At 36.5% G+C, this 25,350-nt stretch overlaps 1 protein-coding gene across 1 annotated transcript; it reads left to right on the top strand.

The window, feature by feature from the left end:
- Positions 1-691: 691 nt before the first annotated feature.
- Positions 692-24,357, top strand: EPYC (epiphycan). Its single transcript, XM_075724683.1, has 6 exons — positions 692-859; positions 16,274-16,427; positions 19,097-19,255; positions 20,827-21,029; positions 22,548-22,643; positions 24,187-24,357. Exons 1-6 carry the CDS (start codon positions 692-694, stop codon positions 24,355-24,357), a joined length of 951 nt encoding a protein of 316 aa, XP_075580798.1.
- Positions 24,358-25,350: the final 993 nt, after the last annotated feature.

The following is a 25,350-nucleotide window of genomic DNA, read 5'->3' as shown; positions in this document are numbered from 1 at the left end:
GTATTTTTTATTTTTCTGCCCAGACCTTTGCAGAAGTGATGGTGCAAATACGCCACACCATTCAACCAATTAAAATTATATTCTGGCAAAACAACTACTGGGTGAAAAGAGTTTTGAATATGCTCATCCAGACCCAAAGAAAGAGGTCTTAATATTTTCTAATTTTTTTTTTACTTTTTTTTTTTTTTTTAAATTGTGGAGGAGAAAGACAAAATTACCTGGTTGTACTCTTCAAAAGATTATTTATTGTGATAGACACAAATAATATAAGAAGTTAGCTTTTGGCTAGTTTCTCAAAAGTTCTTTTCTAATGGTGCAGTGGAAATAGGTGAAATTAGATGAAAGGGGGAAAAGCTTAATATATATCTTCTTTTCACCTTTTCAGGTACTTTCTCATTGAGGCCAGTTTATTTTTATACCAATAACACTCAATAGGTCTTTCCTAAATTATATAAATGTTAGTATGGCCAAAGCAGTCTGCAGAAATTCTCAGATCCAAGAACTCTCAACCTCATGAAGCAAAATGGAATAAATCATTGAGTCATCATGAATAAATAGGAATTATCCATCAGAAATATTGTTGCATCCATATAAGTAATGTATTTTTGAGATTAAATTTTCATAGATTCCTTGAAAATACCAGATTACCCACATTTTCTCAATTTTCTTCTCTTTCAGGAAAGAAAGAATAATGCAGACCTTTGTAAATATTTTTCTGGGATTTTTTATCTTCGAGTCTGTTGGAGCTGCACCTATCACTGCTACTGTAACTTATGATTCTGAGTTCTATGACATATTCCTTGGAGAGCTGCCTCACCCATTTGCCTATGATGAAAACAAGCAGTCTGATCAATTAGAGGTAATCAGAACTTCATTTATTTTATCTTTCCAAAGTGCACAAATGCAGTGGATACCAATGAGTTTTTGTTGGCCGTGAAAACATTTCTGAGACAAATCTACTCATGTGATTGCTATTGTTTTTCACTGATCAGCTGTTTTCTGTGCTAGTAAAACATCGTAGTTCATTCCCATTTTCCCTAATCTACAAATGGGGCCAATAAATGTCTTGATTTTTTTTTTCTGGTAGTAATCTTTGAGAGCAGGTGAAAGCTATCATGCTTCCCTCAGGTCTCCTTGCATTGCTACAAATTCTGTTGGAAATTGTCTTTGTGATTTAGCTGTCTGGATGAGGCACAGAGGCAGCTGAGATAGGACATCCAGCATTCCCAATTAAATGCCATTGTAAAATGCTGTTTGCTGAGTTTATTTCTTACAGTAAGAGATATGTTTAATACAAGTATTTCAGGCTATAAATGCTAGTGGTTTCTATTACTGTTAGGAAAGTGGGCAGAACGAAGAAAAAAGAAAAGGGAACACGCTTGAATTGAAAAACAGGAAAGTAAGAAAGATTACTGAAGAAAAACTGTTAAAATGCTGTTATAGTGTGAGATATTAAGATGTGTTGCCTGTACAAGCAAGGGACTCCATTTGTTGACTTAAATGCTGCCTTGCCATCCTACTTTCCTGGATTTCTCTACATTACTAAAAGGCAACATTAACTTTAATCTCACTCTGCTGCTTAAACATGGGCACAACTTCCCTGAAGGTGGTGTATGGACTGCATGATGCAGGACTGAATGTAATAAAAGGTAGTGAAAAATATAATGTTTAAATATTTTTTTTCTATTACACATAATATTTTAGTACTTTTTCACATAAAGGTACATAATTGATGGAGATATGTTCCTTTGAGTGAATCATGATTGCAGCAGGAGGGACAGGAACTAGTCTTTCATCTAGGTGAGATCAAAATTGGGTAGCAGCCTCGAAATCAAAGGACAGAGGCAATTTAAGAATAACTATATCGCAAAACCTGAGAACTGAAGAGATAAAAATAATCTCAAAGTTTGCATTAAGATCAGAACCTTATAGTTTGGAGGAAAAAAAACCTGTGCTCTAAAGAAATTATTTTCCCATTGGCCTGCTTCATTGTGCCATGCAGAATCAAAGCTCTTTACCTACCCATGTGCTTGAGCTTTCTTCTTCCCTGATACTGGAATACTTGTCACTGGATACTTGTGCTCTCTCTATTTCACATTGACTAATAAGTCACAGTTCCTGTCTGTCTTTGCTGTTAAAAATAAGTTATCAGTCCTACAGAAATGGCTTCCTTCCCAGGAATGGGAGAGGCTATTTTGTATGTGCCTCACCACAGAGATTTTCTCATTCAAAGAATAGATTACTTAGTAATGTATTGAATGGTAGTTGGGACTTTCCTGTGCTGTGCTCTCTCTGTGAGGTCCTATGACACTGAAGCATGGGGTGGCCCCTTTCCAAGTTTCTGAGTGAAGGATAGAGACAAGGCAAGGCTCATGTGGTGCTCTTCCAGCTGAAAGAAAATTCAGGATGATCAATATCACACCCAACAAGAAAAGATACAACAGGCCCTATCACACATTTCTTTCTTTAGGGAAACACAGAATAGGCAGAGTCCAAAAAGTCTTTTCATTTTGTCTTGTAAACTTCTTTTCCAGAGCAGGATTGACTCCCATTACTGAGCTTTTCAGACAGCCCTCTTAAAATTCATCAAGTGAAGGTTATCCATCATAGACGTTGGAAGGAATGTTACTTTGCATATGGATGAACCTCCCTGTGAGAGCCTTTTTTCCCTAGATGTTTAACCAAAATCTTTTTTGTTTACATTCCTCTTACCATGTACCACCCAAAAGAAACCTAAGTGTTCACAGTGTCCTTAAACCCAAGAGAGCTGAGTGGTCAGTGCTGTAGAAATCAAGCAGCTTTTATAGACATGCATTTCAGTCTTGCAAGTTATCTTTCAGACACTGAATATTATTGACATCACTGATGTTTTAAACAGAATACATTTGATTTCTTGATTGTGGTTATGACTTTCGTCCCTACAATCCTGTTATCATAAAGAAGTGAATTACACAAGTGGCTTTATGTGTAAAACCCAGTATTTTTCCAAGGTCACAGGTTAGTTTTTATTATGCATAGCTTAAATGATGAGCAATACCACAGAGACCCAGACAAATAGCAAGCCTTCATTAGATCTAGCCTGTGTACAGTAACTCTTTAGGGCCTGATTTAAGGCCTGCATTTCCTTTTAGAGAACCATGAATCACGTCTTTAGCCTTCTGAAGTAGTGGAGAAAGAACAAAAGAGCATTTTCTGTTGTTGCTGTCTTCAATTTAAGATTTTAATATTCATTTATGTGTAAATATAAATCATTCTGTTTAACATGTTTTTAGACTCATTGGAAAAATGCAAACTTTTCCAAGGTTGTGTGTCCAACTGATTTTCAGCAGGTCCATGAGACTGACTAGGACTTCAGATGCATTCAGTATATTGCTCCTGTTGACTCAAATGGGAATTAGGCACCTGTGCATCTTAAGAAATTAAATTACAGCACCTATGTCAGTATGTCCTTTCCAGAATGTTACTCATTGGGCACTGTAATTACTTATTCAATGTGTAACCACCAAAATGAGGAAAGACCTAGAGGTAGTTAGGGAGGGATCCTTCCCACTTATTCTATCTGGCTAAAATTAGGTGTTGCACCCCAACACCACCCTCCAAGACAAGTATGAATCATTCACTTGGGATATCTGTTGTGGTGGGTTGACCTTGGCTGGCTTCCAGGTGCCCATCAAGCCGCCTTCTCACTCCCCCTCCTCAGACGGACAGGGGGAGAATTTAAGATTAAAAAACTGTGAGTCAAGGTAAAGGCAGTTTAATGAAGGAAAGCAAAGGTTGCACACAAAAGAAAAGCAAAGCAAAAAGATTTATTCTCCACTTCCCACCAGCAGATAATGTCCAAACACTTCCTGGGAAGTAGGGCCCCAGTACATTTAGTGGTTGCTTTGGAAGACAAACACCTTAATAATGAAGCCTGCACACACACACACACACACACACCCCACCTCCTTTCTCTTAGCTTTTATTGCTGAGCATGATGCCATATAGTATGGAATATCCCTTTGGTCAGTTTGAGTTAGTTGTCCTGTCTATGTCCCCTCCCAACATCTTGCCCACACCCAGCCTACCAGCCTTGGGGTGGAGACGGGTGTTGGAGAGACAACCTTGATGCTGTGCAAGCACTGCTCAGCAGTAGTCAAAACATCAGTGTGTTATCAACACTGTTCTAGCTATAAATACAAAGTACAGCACTATGAGGGCTGCTATGGGAAAAATTAACTCCATTCCAGCTAGAACCAGTACACCTATCTTCCTCAAATAACTTTAGATAGACCCTAGGCACCTGTCTCAGGCTTAGTACCAAAATTTCAGCTTAATAAAATTAATCAAGAGTGACTGAGTCCAAGTTCATGACTTCTTTTCTACTTCTCATACTCTGGAAGTATTTTTCCTGGTGAAGTACGTATGCCAAAAATGAAGTGTATGCATGTATATACACACACAATTCAATGGCTTGCAAAATTTTTTCTGAGAACATTTTATCTAGATAACAGCTGTTGATATTTTTCCATTTGAAATCTGTCTATTTTTCTCATAGATTTCAGAGTACCTTTAAGGTTTGGAAAAGTTACTTAACAATGGAAATCAGAGGTTATCTAGCATTGTCTGCTACCATCAGCAGATCTGTTTCATTTCTTGCATTCTTTACATTGTATTCAATATGTGTATGTGGAACATATTTTTTAATGCAAAGTTTTTAAATGGGGAATATACCTGTAGCTGTGAATTACTTAGGAGAATTGTATTGAATCTTTGATCAAAGCTATGCATTGTCATGTATTAGATGGGTCAAATCTGGGCTACAGAATCTGTGGTTTCCAAGTTCCCAGGATAGTGAGACATGGAAGACATAGCTAAAGCTTTGCATACAAAGGGAAACTGTTACTGAAAAACCTTAAGTATTATATCACTCAGAAATAAAATGTGTATAGAGACTTCAGAGAGAACAGTATCAACCCTTTCACAGATAATGGTAAAAAAAGGCAATGTAAAAGAAAACCCTATTACTGAGGAAGAAATTCCAAGGTCCTAAAGGAGAAAGAGAGTGCAAAGGAATGTCACTGCAAAGTAGTGTACAAGCTTTGTGTTGGATTTATCTTCTGAAACTGACTGTTACAACAGTATTGCCCCTTTTCTTCACAGTAAGTTTCACTATTATTTTCAATGAATATTTGTATCATGATAGGGTCCAGAGGCCCCACTCAAGACTGGGTCTTCATTGTCCCAACTGCTCTGCAAACATAAACAAAGACAGATTTCCTTCTTTAAAATGAATACAATCAAGCCAGACTGTCAAAGATATTCTTGTGTAAGCTTCTTGCTGCTAAAACAGAAGACTGAGTTTTTCCCTCTTCGAAACTAAAACTTTGTTTGGATAGTGCATGAGAAAAACAAACTGTGGAGAGAGATGCCTATGTACATCAGCTACTAATGTCTAATAAAATAATATTGCAAACTTTTGATTACACTGCCTGTTAAACATAACCAGTCCATTTTCCTTCAGGTAGGAAAAGCTAAGATAGAAAAATAAGAAGTGAAAATATAGGGGTATCAGAAAAATATTTTCATCAATAAAATAGGCTATCAGTAAGGCTGAGAAGCAAGGGAGCTACACTAGCACTGAATAAGCAGCAAAACAAGGGAGTTGAATAGATTTTGGTCTGGGTCTGTGTACACAGAAGAGGTGAGCTGGAAAGTATGATCCACAAAATAATCAGAAACAAGCACTGTCAAGGCCTAATATTTGATGCTGCATTAGCTTGTTGACTTGAATCAAACTGATAATAGAATATTCAGGTGCCTGCACAAAGATCAGAACTTGAGTCACACACACACATTCACTTATATATATATGTGCATATACACAAAGCATCTCCAATGTTACCATAACACACATGAAGATGGATCTTACTTGTGCAAGAACTCCCTCTTGCCACCCTGCAGAGTTGAGAGAGGTTTAGACTGTTGTTTCTACCTTTGTGGCAGGTATCTGATAAAAGAAGTGTTCAAGGTAGATATGCAACAACTTTTCAGAACATGTCGTATACACTTTTAAAAAACTTATGAATTAGTACAAGTAATGCAGAAGTCACATAACTACATAGTTGATAAGAGAATTAAATCTACCTTTTGAAGCTTTATCACCAAATAGGGAATTTTCTACTTTTTTCAGAAAGGCTTTGACTACAGCTGTTACATTCACTTGGCTGTTCATAAGTGATTCCATATGCTTCTGTACAGATGTGTTCACAACAGGTGAACATTTCTGTGGAATAAATAGTAGTCATGAAATACCTGAGTGATGTTTCAACTATTTTGTCATATAGGAAAAGCAAATAACAGAAATGTCACAAGATGAAAAGGAAGGATTTGAAATAGCATGTTAGTCCCTAAGTTCTAGTACAACAATCCAAGAAGAGCTCGTCTCACCCACTTAAGTACCTGAAATGTTATAAAGACTAAGTGTACTGGCTAAGACATTCTTAAGCACATAAAACTGATACTGGGCATGCCATTAGTTACTACTGCCTTAGCTGAATAGAGTAACTACTTCCTTCGCCTTGCCTCAGACTGGGTAAGATTCTTGAAGTAGTTGTCCTGGTCTAAAAACACCTAAATTGGTCCAGCTAGGGCTCATTGCTTAAGAATAACTATCACAATGTTTGAAGTTCCTGTGAGAGAGGTGAGAGCTGAAACCCCACAGTGAGATTACGTAGACCTTTTACAGTAGATGCTCGCTACCTCTATTTTCCTGGCCACTTAAACTTTTTTTTCCCCAGACTTCCAGTTTTGTGGCTTCTTCCAGAAAGAAGGAATGTGCATCATCCCTATTAACATGGGGTAGGAAACAAGGATACAGATATTTTAGAAAATTACTCCAAATTCCTAAATTCTACCCATGTCTATATGTTTTTTCTGAGCACTGTTAAGCTAAATAACATGTGCATTTCTATCCCATTTAAAAATAATTTAAGATAAGTATCATTTTAGAACCATTCAAAACAGAATCCAGAGTGTGGATTGGTACACAGCTCTGAGAGGGGAGTGCTGTGGTTCTCCTCTGAGTAATTTCTATCTTTGTTCTTGTTTAGTGATTGTCTAATGCATGGGACATTAATAATCCTTTGAAAAGGTCCCAGGTCTCAGTTCCTTTCATATTAGGCTACATAATCAAGTTTCCTTTGGCTTGTTCTCCTTCTCCTGCCATGAGTTTTGCCTCTTTGGATGTATTCTGGCTTTGTTTCAACATCTTATCCAAACTTAGAATCATAGAATCATAGAATCGTTTAGGTTGGAAAAGACCTTTAAGATCATCCAGTCCAACCATTAACCTACACTACCAAGTCTACTCTAAACCAATCAAGGGTAGACTAGACTAAACCATGTCCCGAAGTGCCACATCTACCCGTTTTTTGAACACTTCCAGGGATGGTGACTTCACCACCTCTCTGGGCAGCCTGTTCCAATTCTTGACCACCCTTTCCGTAAAGAAATTTTTCCTAATTTCCAACCTAAACCTCCCCTGGCGCAGCTTAAGCCCATTTCCTCTTGTCCTATCGCTAACTACTTGGGTGAAGAGCCCAACACCCACCTCACTACAACCTCCTTTCAGGTAGTTGTAGAGAGCTTGCCTCTAGCCCTCATTTGGAGGATAGAATGTCTTCTGGAACAGAGATTTCTGGGGTGCCAGCATCCTCAGGCTAGCAACTTATATTTTAACTCACTTGCTTCTTAGATGAATGGAGAATCAGCACCTTTGTTTTCATCTTAACTGAAATGGAGTAAAACAGGTGTGCAAGTTTAGCAGATTTTTTTTTTAATTACTTAGATGCAGGAATGCCTCATTCCCTACACAACTAGCCTTAAGTGTGAGACAGATAGCTCAATAAATTCTTCAGAACATTCACAACTGTAAAGCCCTAATGAAACTTCTGCCTGAATCCTTAGCTGCACAATATGTATCATGCAAAACTTCACCGAATTTATTTCCCTATATTCCTCAGTGCAACCTAGTATCTTGTTAGATGCTTAAAGGCTTGGTGGACTGTCCACTAGTATCAGCATAGTTATCGTTTTTAATGACTTGTACCTTTTTTTTTGTTTATGTCGTGGTTTAGCCCCAGCCAGCAACTAAGCACCACGCAGCCGCTCGCTCACTCCCCCTACCCCGATGGGATGGGGGAGCAAATCGGAGGAGTAAGAGTGAGAAACACTCCTGGGTTGAGATAAGAACAGTTTAATAATTGAAATAAAGTAAAATAGTAATGATAATAATAACAATATAATAATGATAATAATAATAATAATATACAAAGCAAGTGATGCACAATGCAATTGCTCACCACCCACCGAACAATACCCAGACAGCTCCCGAGCAGCAATCGCTGCTCCCTGGCCAACACCCCCCAGTTTCTATACTGAGCATGACATCATATGGTATGGAATAGCCCTTTGGTCAGTTTGGATCAACTCTTCTGGCTGTGCCCCCTCCCAGTTTCTTGTGCACCTGGTAGAGCACGGGAAGCTGAAAAGTCCTTGACTAGCATAAGCCATACTCAGCAACAACTAAAACATCAGTATGTTATCAACATTCTTCTCCTACTAAATCCAAACCACAGCACTATGCCAGCTACTAGGAAGAAAATTAACTCTATCCCAGCTGAAACCAGGACAGTTTATTTAAAGAAAAAAATAGTATAGAAATGGTACGACAGTAATTGTATATATTTCATAGCAGCACCATCCCTATTGTGACATGACAGAATTCTGGGGATTGAAAATTTACTTTGAATGTTATTCCTCAAGAGTGGTTTTGGCTCTGGCTTTCTTTACAGGAGAACTAAGCTTGAATCAGCTTCCAATTTCTGCTTTTCAACTTCCACTCCTGACTTAGCTTTTACTAATAGAAAGGGAAATAGCAGCTGTGGATAAAATAGCTGCAGATATCGATCCTGGACATACAGTTCAGACCAGACATTCAAGAAAAACTAGGAAATACAAAAAATCATTGTGCATAAAAAAAATGTTCTCTCATTACTATTTATTTTTCTTACATTGGTATTCTTTATATTTAGAGTTGAGTAGCAATGCCTGCTGTTATGATGCAGAATGTCTGTCCCAGTGGCAGGAAATTCATCACACCCATGCCCCTGTCCTCAGCACTTTCTTCCTTGTACCATATTCATGTCCTGGACCTGTCAGTAAATGTGAACTGATCTTACACTGACAGGACATTTCTGTATAGCATAACAGTCCACACTGTGAAGACAAACCTAAACTCCTAGAAATTTCTCTAGTTCTAGAGTTATAGCATCTTTTGAGCACTACATCTGTATCACTGCAAGCTACATGCATGTACTGGATTGGATCAAATCAGATGAAATAACTTTTCACTATAAGCTGTAGGAATGAGAGGAAGAGCAGAGATGACACCAGACTTTGGCCTTGATGTCTGGTAAAAAGTATCGTTGCTTCTATATGGTTTCCTTTACAGCCAAAGGAAGATGGACAGGCACCTCAGGAAGTCGATTCACAACATATGTGTGCTGAACCACCCTCAGGAAGTAATTCTTCCTCCACTGCCTGCACCAGGAGCGTAAGGAGACTAAGCTACTAAATAGGGCACTTGAATTCAGTGTCTGACGTTAAGTGGAGTGAATCTGGTCCTTTTTGTTCATGTTTCTAACACTGTTTGGTTATAGTACAGGTTCAAAGCAATCACAGTGCATTTAGGAAAAGCCAGGCTGGTGAACTGGGGCCAAGCACATCAGCTCCAGCAATGCCTGGTCTGTCTGGACTGCATGAGGAAATATGCTTGAGACCCTGAACCCTCCTTTACAGCGAGCTCTGGAAGTCCAACTAAGGCAGCTCCTTACCACAGGTCTGAGGGTTGACAAAGTTTCTGGTAGATACTCCGGTCATCTGAGTGATCTCCAACTTTGTTTTTCTGGCTGTGTATGTCTACTTTGTGGCTTGGATCAGCAGAAGCTTCTGTGGAAATCATTAAATAGCTGGGACTAGTCTTCAGTCCTTTTATGCTTTATAATAGTGCAAAGAGCCCTGTTATGATTTCTAAAACTGGCATATTTCTCTTTGAAATTTTATCTCTTGCAAAACTTCAGCACTGTTCCAAAGAAAAGCATCTGCTGTAGGCTAACTTAGATATTACATAGCCCTCAAAGCAGAATGTTAGAAATAAAATCTGTAATTTCAAATACAGTGGTAGAATGAGACTTTGACTTCATTTGTACTCATGGAAATCCAGATTATCTCCATTTATACAGACTTTCTGTATTCTCAGACAACAGAATTAGTAAGCATAATCTCTGTATCAATGCTGTGCAGCATAAATGTTTTTACTCAGCTAAAATCAGACATGACATAGATACCCTTGTTTTTGAGACAAGAATCTTTAGGATATTCTGTGGTCAAGGTGCTAAAAAGACTACTTCCCTTTCTAAGACTAATTATAAGATCCTGAAAATCCACCTATATTTTCCAAGGCAAAAGCCACAGACATTAATTTCTAGAGAACTGAGTTATAACTCTAGAGCTCTGCAACTTAAATATTAAGGTTGGTCTGACTGAAGTATGAATGGAAATTTATGTGTGCATGTGTGTGTAAGACCCAGAAGAAACAACAAATAAACTTAAAAAAATTAAAGGGCTTAAAGGGTTAAAAGCATGGCCTGCATTGATAATGAAGGACACTGTACCCAACTGCACCACTTCCAGAACACTATTCCCAGCAGCAAAATGGAAGAATGTGTTGTTTATGCCAAAATCAAAGGTCCTGCACCCTGATAATGTTGCAGCACAGATGACTTCTTGGTGAAGGCCCTTCATCCTACCATCAGCAGACAGGAAATAATGTTGTAGAATATCATATATATCATTCCTTTCCATATTAGCCATCATGAAATCACATTCCCAATAAGGAAAAGGAGGCAATGGGCAGCAACCTGGTGTAACATTCATGGATGCTGGAGCATCCAAGACTCTGAGGAAAAAGACTGCCCTGTAAGAGCTGGTGAATCTTAAAGGAGATATAAAAATTTTGAAAGGTTAGTTTTCGGTGTTTGTCAAGAAGAACCCCAGAGGCACTAAAAGGATTCAGTATCTTCTGTCCCTGGTCTTCTGTGTTGAACACAGGTGATCCTGGCCAGACCACTCGGGCATACACATTTAGGTATGTGGGAGTATGTGGGTGTAAATGTGCAAGTGATTGAAATCTGAGAGAATGAGTGTGAATAGGTAAAATCAGTTTACTTAGAAGTTTTGTAAATAAATATCACGTTCCCCTTCCCCAAGATCTCACTGAGTTTTATTACACTAACTTCTCCACACAACTTATTTATGTATCTCTGTACAAGAAAATGACAATTTATCTGACCTGCATAATTTACAATCTAGGTAGTTCTTACATTAACATGCAATGGCTAACAAATCTATTCATTTTTAAGATAGAACAATAGGAAAAAAGAAGACCTTAAATGCAAAATTCAAGAAGAAACAAGTATGAGCCACTTTTGGAAAGGAAAACAAACCAAAAACCTCTACCATAATTAGATATTTTCTTGTAAGCCTTTGGTAGTTTCAGAACAGCTGTGGGGGAAACCAGCTCCTTTTCATGGGTCAGTGTGTGGTACAACTGTCCCTTCAAGTTTATAATATCTCTGATTAAGTTCTGGACTTTTGTTTGTGTTTTTAAGTATATTTTTTTGCGGTAAAGGAATAACTGAAACAGGACACACTTCAGATTCTCCTGTAGATTTAAACTTATTACATGTAATACATCGACTTTGATCCTAAAAGATGTAGACATAAAACAATAGACAAAACATCTGCCACTGGAATTACACCACCTCAGAAGAAAAATGTGGCAACTGATGTCTTCCAGCCTTGCTGTTTACCTCTTTAAATATGTTTATTTTCTGTATTTTATTGCTTTGCATAAATTATGTGGGTCCATAACCCTCATATAGGTTACTCTTATCTACATGTCTGTTCTGTTCCACCCCCACTGTCTCCTAGCTCACAGATACTCTTTCGTCTTACTTATTTTTTTCACAGCTCAGACTCCTGAGCTGTTTCTAGTGTTAAAAACCTTTTCATTTGTCTCGCCTCCTTTTCAGCCAGTGGTGAGAGATAGACATCTAAAGATCCCATCCTAAAAGAAGAATCTGTGGCCAGTGGCTGCAGCTGCTTTTCTGAAGTTTCGTCTTGTTCTTTGCTGACTGTGAAAGAATGCTAGCATAGACTAAATGCCTAGCCTATGGATGACTGAAGTTATAAGTTGACTGTTACCAAATGTATTTTATTGCTCATTGATATGTTCAGATTTCTGTGCTCTTGACATTTGTAACTTCCTGGTCTGAAAGTGCCTCTAAATTGTCCATCCACATTAAGCAGTTTCATTCGTAAATGTAGGCACGCTGGATAAATATAGGAGGGGGAGAAATAGATACTACACTCAATCTCACTCTCCTTCAGCATGCTCTGTGGCTAATATTCTGCACTGGTATTCTCTAAACCTCTTGATTGATTTCGAAGACAGAGTAGGGTAACTAATCAGTTAGTTAGACAGCTAAAGGTAAGTGGTGTGATTCCCTTTCAGTGTTTTCTTATGCCATGTATTAAATTTGGCTTCGAAGGCTGATTATGATTTGAAGACTTCCAAATATTGGCAAAGAGAAACATATTTTATTGTATTTCTCTATAATATTTTTCCTGCTTTGTGATTTTTCATAAAGAATATTACTCAGAGCAGCAAAGGAAATACAACCCCACCCCCATCCCCAAAACTTCCCCAAATCCCTATGGAGAATAATACCATTAAGTGATATAGAATCATTCCTGTTTCATTTTTTTAGTAAAGTGCATGTTGCCAAAAATAAACAAACATCTGGAAGATGAAGGATCATTCTGTACAGTATATAGCTCAAGAAATATCTTTGTCTTATTACAATCTTGCACGATTTATCAAATATGTAAAAGATAGAAAGCTGCATGGATCAGATGACAGATAATGGGAAACAGACTTTTACCTTTAGGTTACTGGTTCAAGTCCAACCTATGTACAGCAAGCAAATACTGCTTGTGCTCTGGGTCTGGTATGCAATACACACGTATCAGTGAACTCCTACTCCTTTACCAGAGCAAAAATGGCAACATCATTAAATTTACTGTAATAATTGGTATTTTTTAAGACAGTCACAACTGGTGCAGGAGACTGAATAGATAATGCTAACTGCTTGGAACAGTTTCTCTAGAACCCAGATTTAGCACACTAGCAAGAAAACCATGAGGAGACTTTCAACTTTCTCCAAAACTAAATAACATCGTGTAATAAGAGAGAGAGAACAGTGTAGAAACAGAAATACTAGAAGTTAATACCTCTGCTTTGGTACCCAACAGCTACAGTAATTAATCAACTAAGAACACCTGAGAAAGCATAAAGCAAATCACAAATCCCAAGCTAGTAAATTCCATGAAGTATACCCTCAAATATTCAGAGAAGTTGCAGTCAGTGTAGATGACTCAAATCCCATGACAAGTGAAAGGAACATTATCTTAGGTCTGAAACCAATTTACAAACTATATCTGGAAAATGCTCTTCCCCAGAATATTATTTTCAGTTGAACTGCCACAAAAGATGCATACAAAGCCATTAATAGGTCTCAAAACCTCCAGATTTTGTTCCAAAGTTCAGAACAGGGACTCTTATCCGATTTCTACAAAACTGGTGAAGAAGTAGACAGCATGTGCAAGCACTTTAGTGCAGTACTACTCTGGGTCAATAAAAGTCTGGAATGCATCTCTCCCTCTAGGCTTCCTCCATTCGGAGAACATCTGTCCCATTTCCTTTGTTCCCAAAGTCTTCTTTTGATTTGTCCCCAAGTCCATTCCTGGTTAAGCTGTCTTACTCTCAGTGTTGCAGATGGGAACATTGTGTATTTATCTGCACAAAGCAACAAGGTACACCTTTACTCTTACTTACACCAACAGGTTACTCGGTCATAGTTCGGCTGAAGTTCATTTTGCTCACTTGGTCACCCTGCTTTTTGCAAAATTATGACCCTAGTAACTGTGTCAGGGCATTTTTATCCATAAACCCTACTCAGTAATAGTACCTATAGCTTATTGGAATACAACTAAAGAATATACAGAGAACCTGAAGTGTGTTCAGTCAAAATCTGAGTCTGTGAGGTGCAGAGTGCTTCCTGGTTTTTAATTGCTTCCATATTCTCTGTCTTCAGTAAAACTAATTGAGGTAAATTATTTGAACCTATGGACACTATATAACATAAACCAAAATAATTCTGTGCAAAAAGTAGATTTTAGATGATTATTTAGATGTTCTCAGGCAGTCCAGGATCATGATGTTTAATACTGCTAGTAATGACATATAGCTACACTGCAAGATCCAGAGACTCTATTATGAAGTGTAAAGTGTTTTCTTCTAAAATTGTGGTAAATATATATACACATAGGAATGTATATAGGTATTTCACATAAATAAATATAAACATACTTAAAATCTATCCTATCCAAGAATAATAAGACAAAAATAACTCTACTTGATGAATATTATATAGTTAAGCTAAGAGATTCAAACAGGGATCAGAATATAGAAAAATCTTTGCTCATGCTTGGGACCCAGATCTCAGGGGTGTTAGTTCCTTTAACTTGCATAGTCTACATAGAAAGCCTAATTTAAAAAATCCTAACCACTTGTCCAGTCTGGATGCAATCTACTTTTACCTGTCTTTTACAACTAGAATTTATGAGCACTAGTGTAAGTGATTTCAACAACTGGTTCTCCATGGAGACAGCAAAACCAGCAGTAGCTAGGGGATGGTCTCAAAAAAGGAGATGTTTGGTCAGGTGAAAAACTCAGGATTCAATAGTTTTATGGTGGTGGTGTGCTAGAAGGTTGCAATGGAGGAAAATCTTTATTAAAGCATAATTTTAGGCTTCAGTGCCTTTGCACTTGGGATAAAGATACTGTGACAAAATTCCTATTTTTGGTCATGCCTTAGATACAGACTAAGGAGTATTAACTGCAACGCAGGGGTGCAGCACCCACAGGGGTGGATGTATTACCTGACTTTTAAACAGTACCTCAGATGTGCAAAGCCCTATAAGGACATTAATTTATAGTCTGGGATTTAAAAAATAGAAAGTGTATTTTCAAAGGAGGTCCTGGCGTGGTCAAAGAATATTATTACACATGGGGAAATGAAGATACAGTGCTAAATAACTTGCAAAGGTCACACAACTAGAGTGGATTCTCAGTGTCTGGGTGATTACAGTAAACCACTCTATCTCTTTGCAAACATAAGCCCCTCTGCAACAAACCTGGCAAATCTGCAATACTCTTTTTATGAGAGGTGATATGATGCAAGAAAATTGCTACATCTTCATTTTTATCCTGAAGTTGTCATATAGAAAAAACAACAGAATGCATCTTTAGAATTAAAGTTAATACAATAAAATTTACTGGTTTGACTAATGTTGAGTTATGTTGAGTGGAGAATTAAAAATAAGGTTTCTAGTTCCATGAAAGGGTCTGCCAAATTTTATAGGATTTTTCTAAACCAAGATTTTATCTAACATTTTTTATTTATATACTTAATTTTTTGTACTACATAATGCAGCCAGTGATGAATTAAGCTAACCAGAGCCTTCTGGTAGTCAGACTCAGAAAAAAAAAAAAAAAAAATGACAAAACCACTGTCAACATATTAGCAAGTAGTATGTGAAGTTAGACTCCAGAATTCTTAGATAATAAGATTTTTAAAACATGTTAGCCTTCTTAAAACAGACCCTGCACATCTATGTTGTATTTGGACTTACAAATTTGTACAATTTACAATTTTATGGTCAAATGACTTTCATCTTTTTGATGCTTCACAGCAAACTTCATTTGTCACACAAAATATATCCATTTTTATCAGAAATCTAATTTAACTTTAAATAAATGTGGGAAAAGCATTTTGTTAGTACGTGTTCTTGCTAATGAAGTATATGCATGTGTGCATACAATAAAACATTTAAAACACTGAGATAAAAAGTGAATAAGTATGTTGGAGTTTCATGAATCGTTGACACATCATCAGAATTCATTATAGCTGGCAGATAAAATGCAGCTCAAGCACAAAACCTCAGAACATTTATGACCTCTAGTGGGAGAATGTGAATAACTGGAAGAGAAACAACTGCCAGTGGAAGTAAACAGTAACATTTCCTGTTCCCTCTTAATTTTCCCTAGACAGAGATTGGGACAGCACTACCTTCTATAATTCAAGAGAGTTATTCTTCTGCACCATTGACAGAAGAACTTGAAGAGGAAGCATCAACGCCAAAGTTAATTGATGGGTCTTCAGCACAGGGGTCTGGGGTTCTTGGACCCCAAACTCAAGATGGTTAGTAGGAAAGAGAAATGAGTTTTGCTTGTGTAACTTTGCTTTTGAGTGAGCCCACTTTGCTTGCTTATGAATGTCTGCATCTCTTAATGAAGAAGAGGTGTATAATTTCTGTACCTCTCTTACTGAAGAGAGGTACAACAAGCCTGTCTCGAATGCTCTGAAGTCAGATAGGTGCCTAGTCAAAATGTTTCCATACTATTTCACTATGAAAATAACTGTGTGCCAATGAAGATTTTTTTCAAATAAAATTTTACTTAACACTTAAACATTTATAACTTAAAACTTTGCTAATGGTTGGCAAATGCTACTAATGCTTTTTTTACTGACTTAGATTTCAATATCATAACCAACTATCTTTATTTTATAATGATTTGTTACTTGGTTTTTATAAATGTGTTCATACAAAATATAATTAAAATGTTGAAGAATTTTTGACGATGAAAACTACAAACTGTGAAACTTAAGGAAAGGGAGCTATTTAGAAATTTTGGGTCAAGCCGATTTTCTGTTCTGACTAGCTATAGTGAAATAAGAACTTTCTGTATCTCACAGGGGAATTAAAATTGTGAAACACAATCTGTCCCTCTCCCACACAAACATTGTGATGTCAATAATTGGCATTTGTTAGCAGCTACTCTAAACTCCTGTAGTTGAAGCTCACTAGAGTTATCCACTGCTGTGGTAGGTCTTTGTGTTGTATGGTAATCAACATACAACAAAAGGAAAATCCTGCTTTTTACCATGCCTAACACTATCACTGAGTGTCACAGAAGACAAATGGGAAAAAAAAAAAAAGTTCATGCTTCCAATATTGTGTGTTCAGTAAAGAGAAATTAATCATTCCTAGTCTTGTTTTTACACATATTACTAGTGAGCCTTGACCAGGAAAAAAAAATACACTCTTGTCAAAACAAACAAAAATGGAAATGAGATTTTCCCAGGAGAGTTCTCAAAAAACCACACAATTTTCTTCAAGTTTGAAAGCTTCAGGATGTTACAAAACATTTCACGTACTGAGCACTGAATGCAAATCAACTAGTGCATCAACTAAAGCTAGGCATGGGAGGCTCAAGGTGGTAACATACCAAATCAGACTATTTTTGTCTCTTTATTTATTTCAGCAATGTATTTTTCTGTCAGATGTTGTTGCTGTTCTTGGCTTGGTGCTGGATAGAAGACTACAAGGCCCAGGAACATCAAGCCAATTTCATCTTTTCTTGTTGATATATTTTTGAATCCTTCCTATACCTCTGTCCTTTTTCAGTCTACACCAGCCATAGGTGACAAATACCATGCCTCCTAGATCAAAAATAAGACAGAATGGAAAACTCTCTTCCTGTACTATGTTGCAATATTTTGAAAAAGTGTCAGCCATCCTAAACTCTACATTCATTTAGGCCTAGATTTGCTGGAATGGTTCAATGTGTGACAACTTATTTTTTCATTGTGACAGGCTTGTTCCCTGTAGCTAATTTAAAATGTCCGGTGGAGGAAGTTAAGGAGAGTATAAAAAGAGTCTTATCTCTCCGGAAATGTTATTCCTGGATGCTCAAGTAGAAATTCTCAAATAAAAGAGTACTCTGGTCACTGATTCTTTAATCTTGCCTGAAACGACACCACATATATAGTTTACCCTTCTGTTAGTTACAGCTGCTTGTTGGTAATTGACACAGATTAAGAAGGCAAATCTTCCATGTAGCCACAACTGATCTGGAGAAAATACCCATCTGCAAGAAAAACATTTTCATACTCATTAATTGTGTAACAAACAACCAGACATCTTCCACAAGGAGGAGAAAAACATGAAACAGAAAAGTATTTCTATGGGATTAAAAGCTGAGAAACAGACATGCTGATTTATACCCATAATCAAAGAAAAGATGTATCAAAAAATTCAACACACGTAGCAACTAACAACTTTTCCTACTAAAAATCACATTCAGACAAACCACTCAGTATCACAATTCTCACCAGATTTTAACAGTATCATCAAAAGAAGTGTCTGAATTCATGGTATTCATGCAGTTTTATTACTGAGATGAAATGGCTTCATTTTTAATTTTCGTGAACTTCTGGTGGTAACTAAATGTTTTGTTAACATGGTCTCCAAGTTACCTTAACTCAGAGTGATAGAGAAATTTTTCATGGTGCTGAATTTATTAATCAGAAAACATAATTAAATAACATGCAAGGGAAATTGAGATTCTTCTCCATAGCTCTGTAGGAAAATATTAATTTCCTTACAAATTATTCAGAAATACTACTTACAGAATGAAACATGGGAAATCATAACAAGTTTCAGTCATCAGCTATTATTTCTCCATCTAGATAGAAGTGCACACTTGTCAGCTTAGGGGGAAATTGATCCTAGGTTGGCTGCCCTCACCTAATATTCTAGTGTTGTAGTCTGAGAAACATTGTATCAGAATGAATTAAATGACTTTCTAATAGGCGTAGGCAGAAAAAAAATAGTTTTAAGTGAATTTAATCACTTTCTTGGTACTATTATATGATGTGGTGATCGAAACAGAATGGGAGTGAACTTTATCTTCGACAAAATCTTATCATTATGTTCTTAGGTGAGCATTTCATTATAGTAATTTACATATAATTTTTGCACTTTTTTTTTTTTGTAACAAACTGTTTTCTTTTAAATTCTTTGATAGGTCTTCCCACTTGCCTTTTGTGTACATGCCTAGGGACTACAGTCTACTGTGATGATCATGAGCTTGATGCTGTTCCACCGTTGCCTAAGAAAACCACATATTTCTACTCACGCTACAACAGAATCAGGAAGATCAACAGAAATGACTTTGCTAACTTAAGTATGGATAGTAGTATTGTTGCAATTAGCTTTAATTTCTATTATTTCTGGCTCATATTAATCTAAGACATAGTGATTCATTTTATGTAATGTTTGATGAAACGTTTGATGATGGTAGGATTATATACAGAAATGCACATATGGAAAAGTTGTTTGATACTTTTGAATGTAAAGGTCAATACTTCAAATGCAGATTGTCTGTCAATTTTTTTGAACTATTAGAAAAAACAACATTCATCTGCCTTTTTGCTGTTACTTGTAATCAGCTTTAGAAAGGTAGAAAAAAACCCAAACCTCATGGAGCATTTGTAGTTTGTTAGAAAGTACTGTTTTCCTAAACAAGACAAGTTCTCAGGTAGACATACTTTCAAATACTTGCAAAGTATCCATATGGAAGGAATTTTACCTTTAAATTTTCTCTTTAAATTCTACCTTTAAAGTATATGTCCATTGGTTTACTCCAGAATTATCTAGGAAAATGTTCAGTAAATGAAAACTGCTAATCCACAACCCCTTGTGGCCTAAAACTGGCCAGACTTGGTGATTTAGGGACCTTATATTTTCACGTTTCCTACTTGAGATTCTTAAAGATACCTGATTTTTCAGGAAGTATTGAGTCTATCCTGTTTAGGCCTAGTGACTGCTATACACTCACTAGACTGAATATCAAGACACATTCTTTGTTTTTTGTTTTAGAGCTAACTTTGTGTAACTAATGCTTATTGATTTCATGATGAGAAGTGTGGAATTGGTGCCAAAAAAAGGCTACTACAATAATTCAGGGGAATGCAAAGATCCTTTTATGAAAGAAAACTATAAGGATTTGGCTTCCTCAAACCAAGATGAAGGTTGGGAAGGAACACAATTGCTGTATAAAAAACCCAAGGGGAATAAATACTAAGAAAAGAAAATTTATTTAGGCCAAAATATACTGCTAGCATAAAAATAAAATAATAAAATAACATAAAATAATTATGAAAAACATTCTGGGTGGAAAACAGAAGTAAGCTACAGAATAATGCATTCAAAATTAATGTGTATCAGTGCACTGATATTTAGATATTGTTCTCTTTTGCCACAGGTAAGTTTCATTTTCCTTTTCTGATAGGAAAAAGTGTTTGAGTGTATTTTAGAAAAAAGTCAATATATTCAATTTCTTACATATAGGAAAATGTTGAAAATAAAAACCGATGTGGGACAAGGTTGTAGAGAGTATGTTTATTTCCCTTTAAATGTTATTTTTCCAAAAGATAAGCATTTAAAAGATTTCCAGAACACAGAGAAATTTTAAAAATATTAACTTGAAAATCTTTCACTGAAAGCTGTATGAAGGATGACAAAGGCAATTCTAAACAGGATGAGAAGGAGATGTTGGTCCCCTTCCTTAGGAGAACTGTTCAAATACAGATTATTGCATTACATACAGAGAGCGAACTTCCACATAGTGGGTCAGGAATGGATCTGATTCAAGAGACTTCACCTTTAATTTAAATAACCCATTTTTCTTCTCCTTTTTTAAAACTTTCAGGAAATACATTCTTACATGCTTGTTGTATCTTATTTCTCTGCCAGATAATTTAAAGAGGATTGATTTGACTGCAAACTTTATATCAGAGATCCATGAAGATGCCTTCCGGAGATTGCCCCAACTTGAAGAGCTGGTGCTTCGTGACAATAGGATAAGGCAACTCCCTGAGTTACCATCTACCTTAACATTCATCGATGTTAGTAAGAACAGGCTTGGTCGCAAAGGAATACGTAATGAGGCATTTAAAGTAAGTCTGGGTTTGATGGGAAAACGTTTTCTTCCTCTCTCCAAAGGATGTGATCAGAAGAGCAGCCTAAGTGTCCCCGTACAGTACTAAACACGCTAAGATTATAGGCGTCGTAGCTCTGCTGGCTGCTGGGTAATCTATAAAGGTGGAGCAAGATGTATGAGCACTATCAGCTGGACATGATAACCCTTTTTATTCTTCTTTACAAAGATCCACACAAGACATGCAATGGCACACTATGTTTGTATCTATGAATCCACTACCCACATGACTAGCAAGACTCCAGAAAGCTGCTTGATGTTCCTTTACAAGTAGGCAAGAGAGAAGGGCAAAGCTATGGATGTCAGTGCTTCAAACTTACTCTGCCATGTATCTACATGGGAACTTGCTAGACTATTCATTAAGTGTATATACTTTCTTTCCACCTGGAAAAGCAGGGAAATTGGAACCTCTGAGTGATCCTCCTTCCTTGAGAATTTTGGTGGGGAGAAGGAACCATGTACTGCTCCTAGTTGCATGTGAAATCTGAAGTCATTATAGAATATAGGCTAGCTTCATATGTTAGACCTGGCTCATATGCACTATTCAATTGCACCTAAGAAGGTAGTTGTAACCAGCCATCTCTGAATTTCCTCCTTTGAAGACAGGTTCTTAATGAAGCAACCAACAGCAGTTACGGAATCAGATGCTTTCTCCTAGCCCAACATAAGGGAGGTGTTGGGAATAGGAATGATGGACAAAAATCAGTCATGCACACCAAGACTCTGGCCTAGCACCCTTTTCTTCAGCACTGTCCTGATTTTAGCCATGAAGGAGTGTCAGCCTGTATCTTCCATATTTGCCAAGAACCTTCACCCTGATATATCAGAGTTCTGTCAGTAGGAATTAAACTACGACACTGCACTCAAAGAAGTAGTTAAGTACCATGATAACTTGTGCATGTAAGGAGGCAATATGAGAGTATTCTACTGAGCCTTATTCACCTAGCCAAGTTTATATCTTACTATTGTTATAATTACCAAATGAAGCTACTTCTTCTATTAAGTCAAGGGAGAAAATGATTTAACTTTTCAAAAGGAATGAGAAATTTATTTTTAGCTCAGGCATTTCTTACACAGTTACAATTTACTTCAACACCAATACACTTCTGGAAAATCAAGTAAGCTTGTCACAAAAGCAAGAAAACAGGCAGAATAGGAAGCCTTTCTGCATAATGACGAGAAGAGCCAGTATTTTCACATTAGAACATCATTGAAATTACATCTCTAATTATAAAGTCTCTAGACATTTAAAAGAATTTTAATCCAAACACCTAATCTTTAGCAGCAACAGTTCTCAGCCTATGCAAATGGAAGTTCATGACTGCCTTTGAATTTCTGTGGTTTCAACTATATCATGCTGAAAAAAAATGTGTTAGTATCCAGTGGTGCTCATTGCAGTGATAGATTTCAAACTTACTTGCTAGAGATTTTCAAAAATGTCTATCATTTTTCCCTGCCTTTTTCCTTTATCCTCTAGGATCTGCATGACCTGCAGCATCTTTACATCACTGACAATAACTTGGATCGCATTCCATTGCCGCTCCCTGAAAGCCTCCAAGCTCTTCATCTTCAGGTAGGCTACAAAAGTAATGGCTCTATATATCATGTTCAAATAGTAAGTAAAACTGGAAAGTGAAACTATTGCCTTGTTTTGTTTCTTCTGTTTATCCAAAAAGTGTACTTACTTGACTAAGCAAACTATTGGAAACATACAATTAACTAGTGAGTGCAGTATTTGCAAAAAGTAAAATTTATCTCAGCTAAGCATTAATTATTAGAAATTGTAATATAATATTTTTCAAACTTAAAATTCTAGATTTATTATAGTACAGATTAAAGTTATGTTCACAGCTGCTAAGAGCAACATTAGTCTAAGAGACTTCAACGACAGAAATCCCTCAAACTGCTCATACAAATCTTCCAATAGGAATTCTTTTAGATACCCAAAGAAAGTTGCTTTACATATTGGTTGTATCTATACCCAGTACATTTCATTCTCTTAATAAAGGCCATTCCCAGTTGCTAACATTTTTTCAGCCAGATTTTTCTATTTGACTAAGTTGGAACATCCCATCCATCATCTTTCTGTAATCCCTTTTTTGGTATTTGCTTTTACTTAAACCTTTGTTTCTGGATTCTTCCTTGTAACCTTTTCCATCTCTGCTTCTTTCCCTTTATCTCCTCTTGTACCAATGCCCAGTTTTGATTATCAGAAGTTTTTGTCTATTGCATAATAGAGCAAAAAACCTTTGAATAATTAACCGGATGTATCATATATAATTTGACCTCTATCTTTCAATAAATAAATCTATAGAAATACTCTGCTTGCTAGCTGACTTTTTTTTTTTCACCTGCCCATGCCTGTAAATTAAATATACAGTGCTATGTGCCACGGACCAAAGCTAGTGAGCTGGCCTTTTCCCATACCAATTCCTGACTAGCAAAGGAATGGAGAAGGGAAAAATATTCAGACAGCCCTCATTTTAGGAGATGACCTTTTTAGTCTCAATTTCCAGACAATATTGTACTCTAGCAATTCATTGTTGAAAAAGGCTCACTTCGAGAATAAAAGCCCAATGAAGATAAGATATATAAGAGGAATTTAAATCAAAGGAATAAAACCTAAAGCATTCAAATTTCCCTGTATATATACAGATGCAGGTTAAGCTAGTGTGAGAGGGCCTGGGGGAAAGAAATTTGTCACAGAACAAATTGCAGATGTGTGGCTTTGCAGGGTGAGGCGTATCAAGCTGTAAGGATCATAATTATGGTTCTATGATTTTTGGACTGGTCTATGCTGGTTCCAATTTGCATTAATAAGGCTCTTCAATATGATCCTGGAAATGAAAATGCTCTATACTTCTACCAGGCCCCTCCTGCAAAGCCTATCTCTGCTACATGGTTTGAGTTACTTAGTTTTGAAGCTATGCACTGGCCAAGAAATTTTCCCCCTCCTTGGAAGATTTCTCTGTTGATGACTTGCAGCCACAATCTGGTCTCTTGGGTTCAAACAAGTATCTCTCTAGGCATTGAAAACACACCCATAAATTGTTCTTCAAGGAATAAAAAAATACTTTCAGGCGACTATTCTGATAGCTTTTTTTTGTTTTTTTTAGAACAACAACATTCAAGAGATGCACGAAGACACATTCTGCAAAATGAAAGATTTTACTTATGTACGTAGGGCTCTTGAAGACATCAGACTGGATGGTAATCCCATCAACCTGAGCAAAACACCTTATGCATACATGTGTCTGCCCCGTTTGCCTGTTGGTAACCTCATTTAAACTTTGACAGAAGCAAATACTGTCATACGCTATAAGAATCTTTAAAGACAAATTATTAACTCACTGCTACAGTAAGCAAGATGTATTTTTTCAAATCTCATTAATTTGGGAAATATTTCTATTGATAATGAAATCGATTACTGAGATACAAAGAACAATATGCAATGCTAAAAGACAACTCCATTACCCACCCAACTGTAAGTTGTATAACAATATCAAGAAACATATTTTACTACAAAAACTGTACTGAATGCAATAAAAGATCAATGTAAATGCAAAATTTTATGCTGAATTATTCAGATCTAATGTATGAATTTTTGAAGTTAAATAGTTTTATATGTTAAAATCTAACTATAACAGAGTAAATAAAGAAATAAAAATGTGTGTACACAATTGAATATATATCCCCTTTTCATTTAATTAAATATTTTTCTCAGAGACAGCCCAATTTTTCTACTTCTTTCCTTAAAGTTTCCTTCATTTTGGAAAAGTACTAGCAATATTCCACAAAACATGTTTTCTTTAACAAACAGAATCTTTCATTGAATCAATAATGAAATATAGGGTTTAAACTTGTATCAGATTACCCCCCAAAAGTACATAAACTATTTATTTATACCTTTGTAGTAATAATTGGTCTGTGTAATGCTGATGGGATGCAAAGCTGTTTTCTGTATCTTTGATAAACTTGCCTGCCAGATTATCTGGCTAATAAAAATCTCATGTAAAATGATCTATTTGAGGAATACTCAACTTTATTCTGCATAGGAAGTGGAAAAAACTCCCCTTGACATATTTACAGTCACACAAAACATTGCAGTTCAGTATACTAAAGACCAGAATTCAGAGACCCAGGTCACAAATATCCTTGTGGAGCCATGTCTCAGTTTCCAATTATTTGAAACAACTTCACTCAGCTTTTCTGCTTTACAGATTAAGAGCCTTAGCAGCTAAAGATTAGGAAATTCCCTTCATTTGGATAGTTTGAACAAC

This window comes from Pelecanus crispus, chromosome 1 (genome assembly GCF_030463565.1).
Source record: "Pelecanus crispus isolate bPelCri1 chromosome 1, bPelCri1.pri, whole genome shotgun sequence".
Taxonomy (NCBI): Eukaryota; Metazoa; Chordata; class Aves; order Pelecaniformes; family Pelecanidae; genus Pelecanus; species Pelecanus crispus.
The sequence above is the reverse complement of the archived record's forward strand: the minus strand, read 5'-3'. Positions and strand labels throughout refer to the sequence as shown.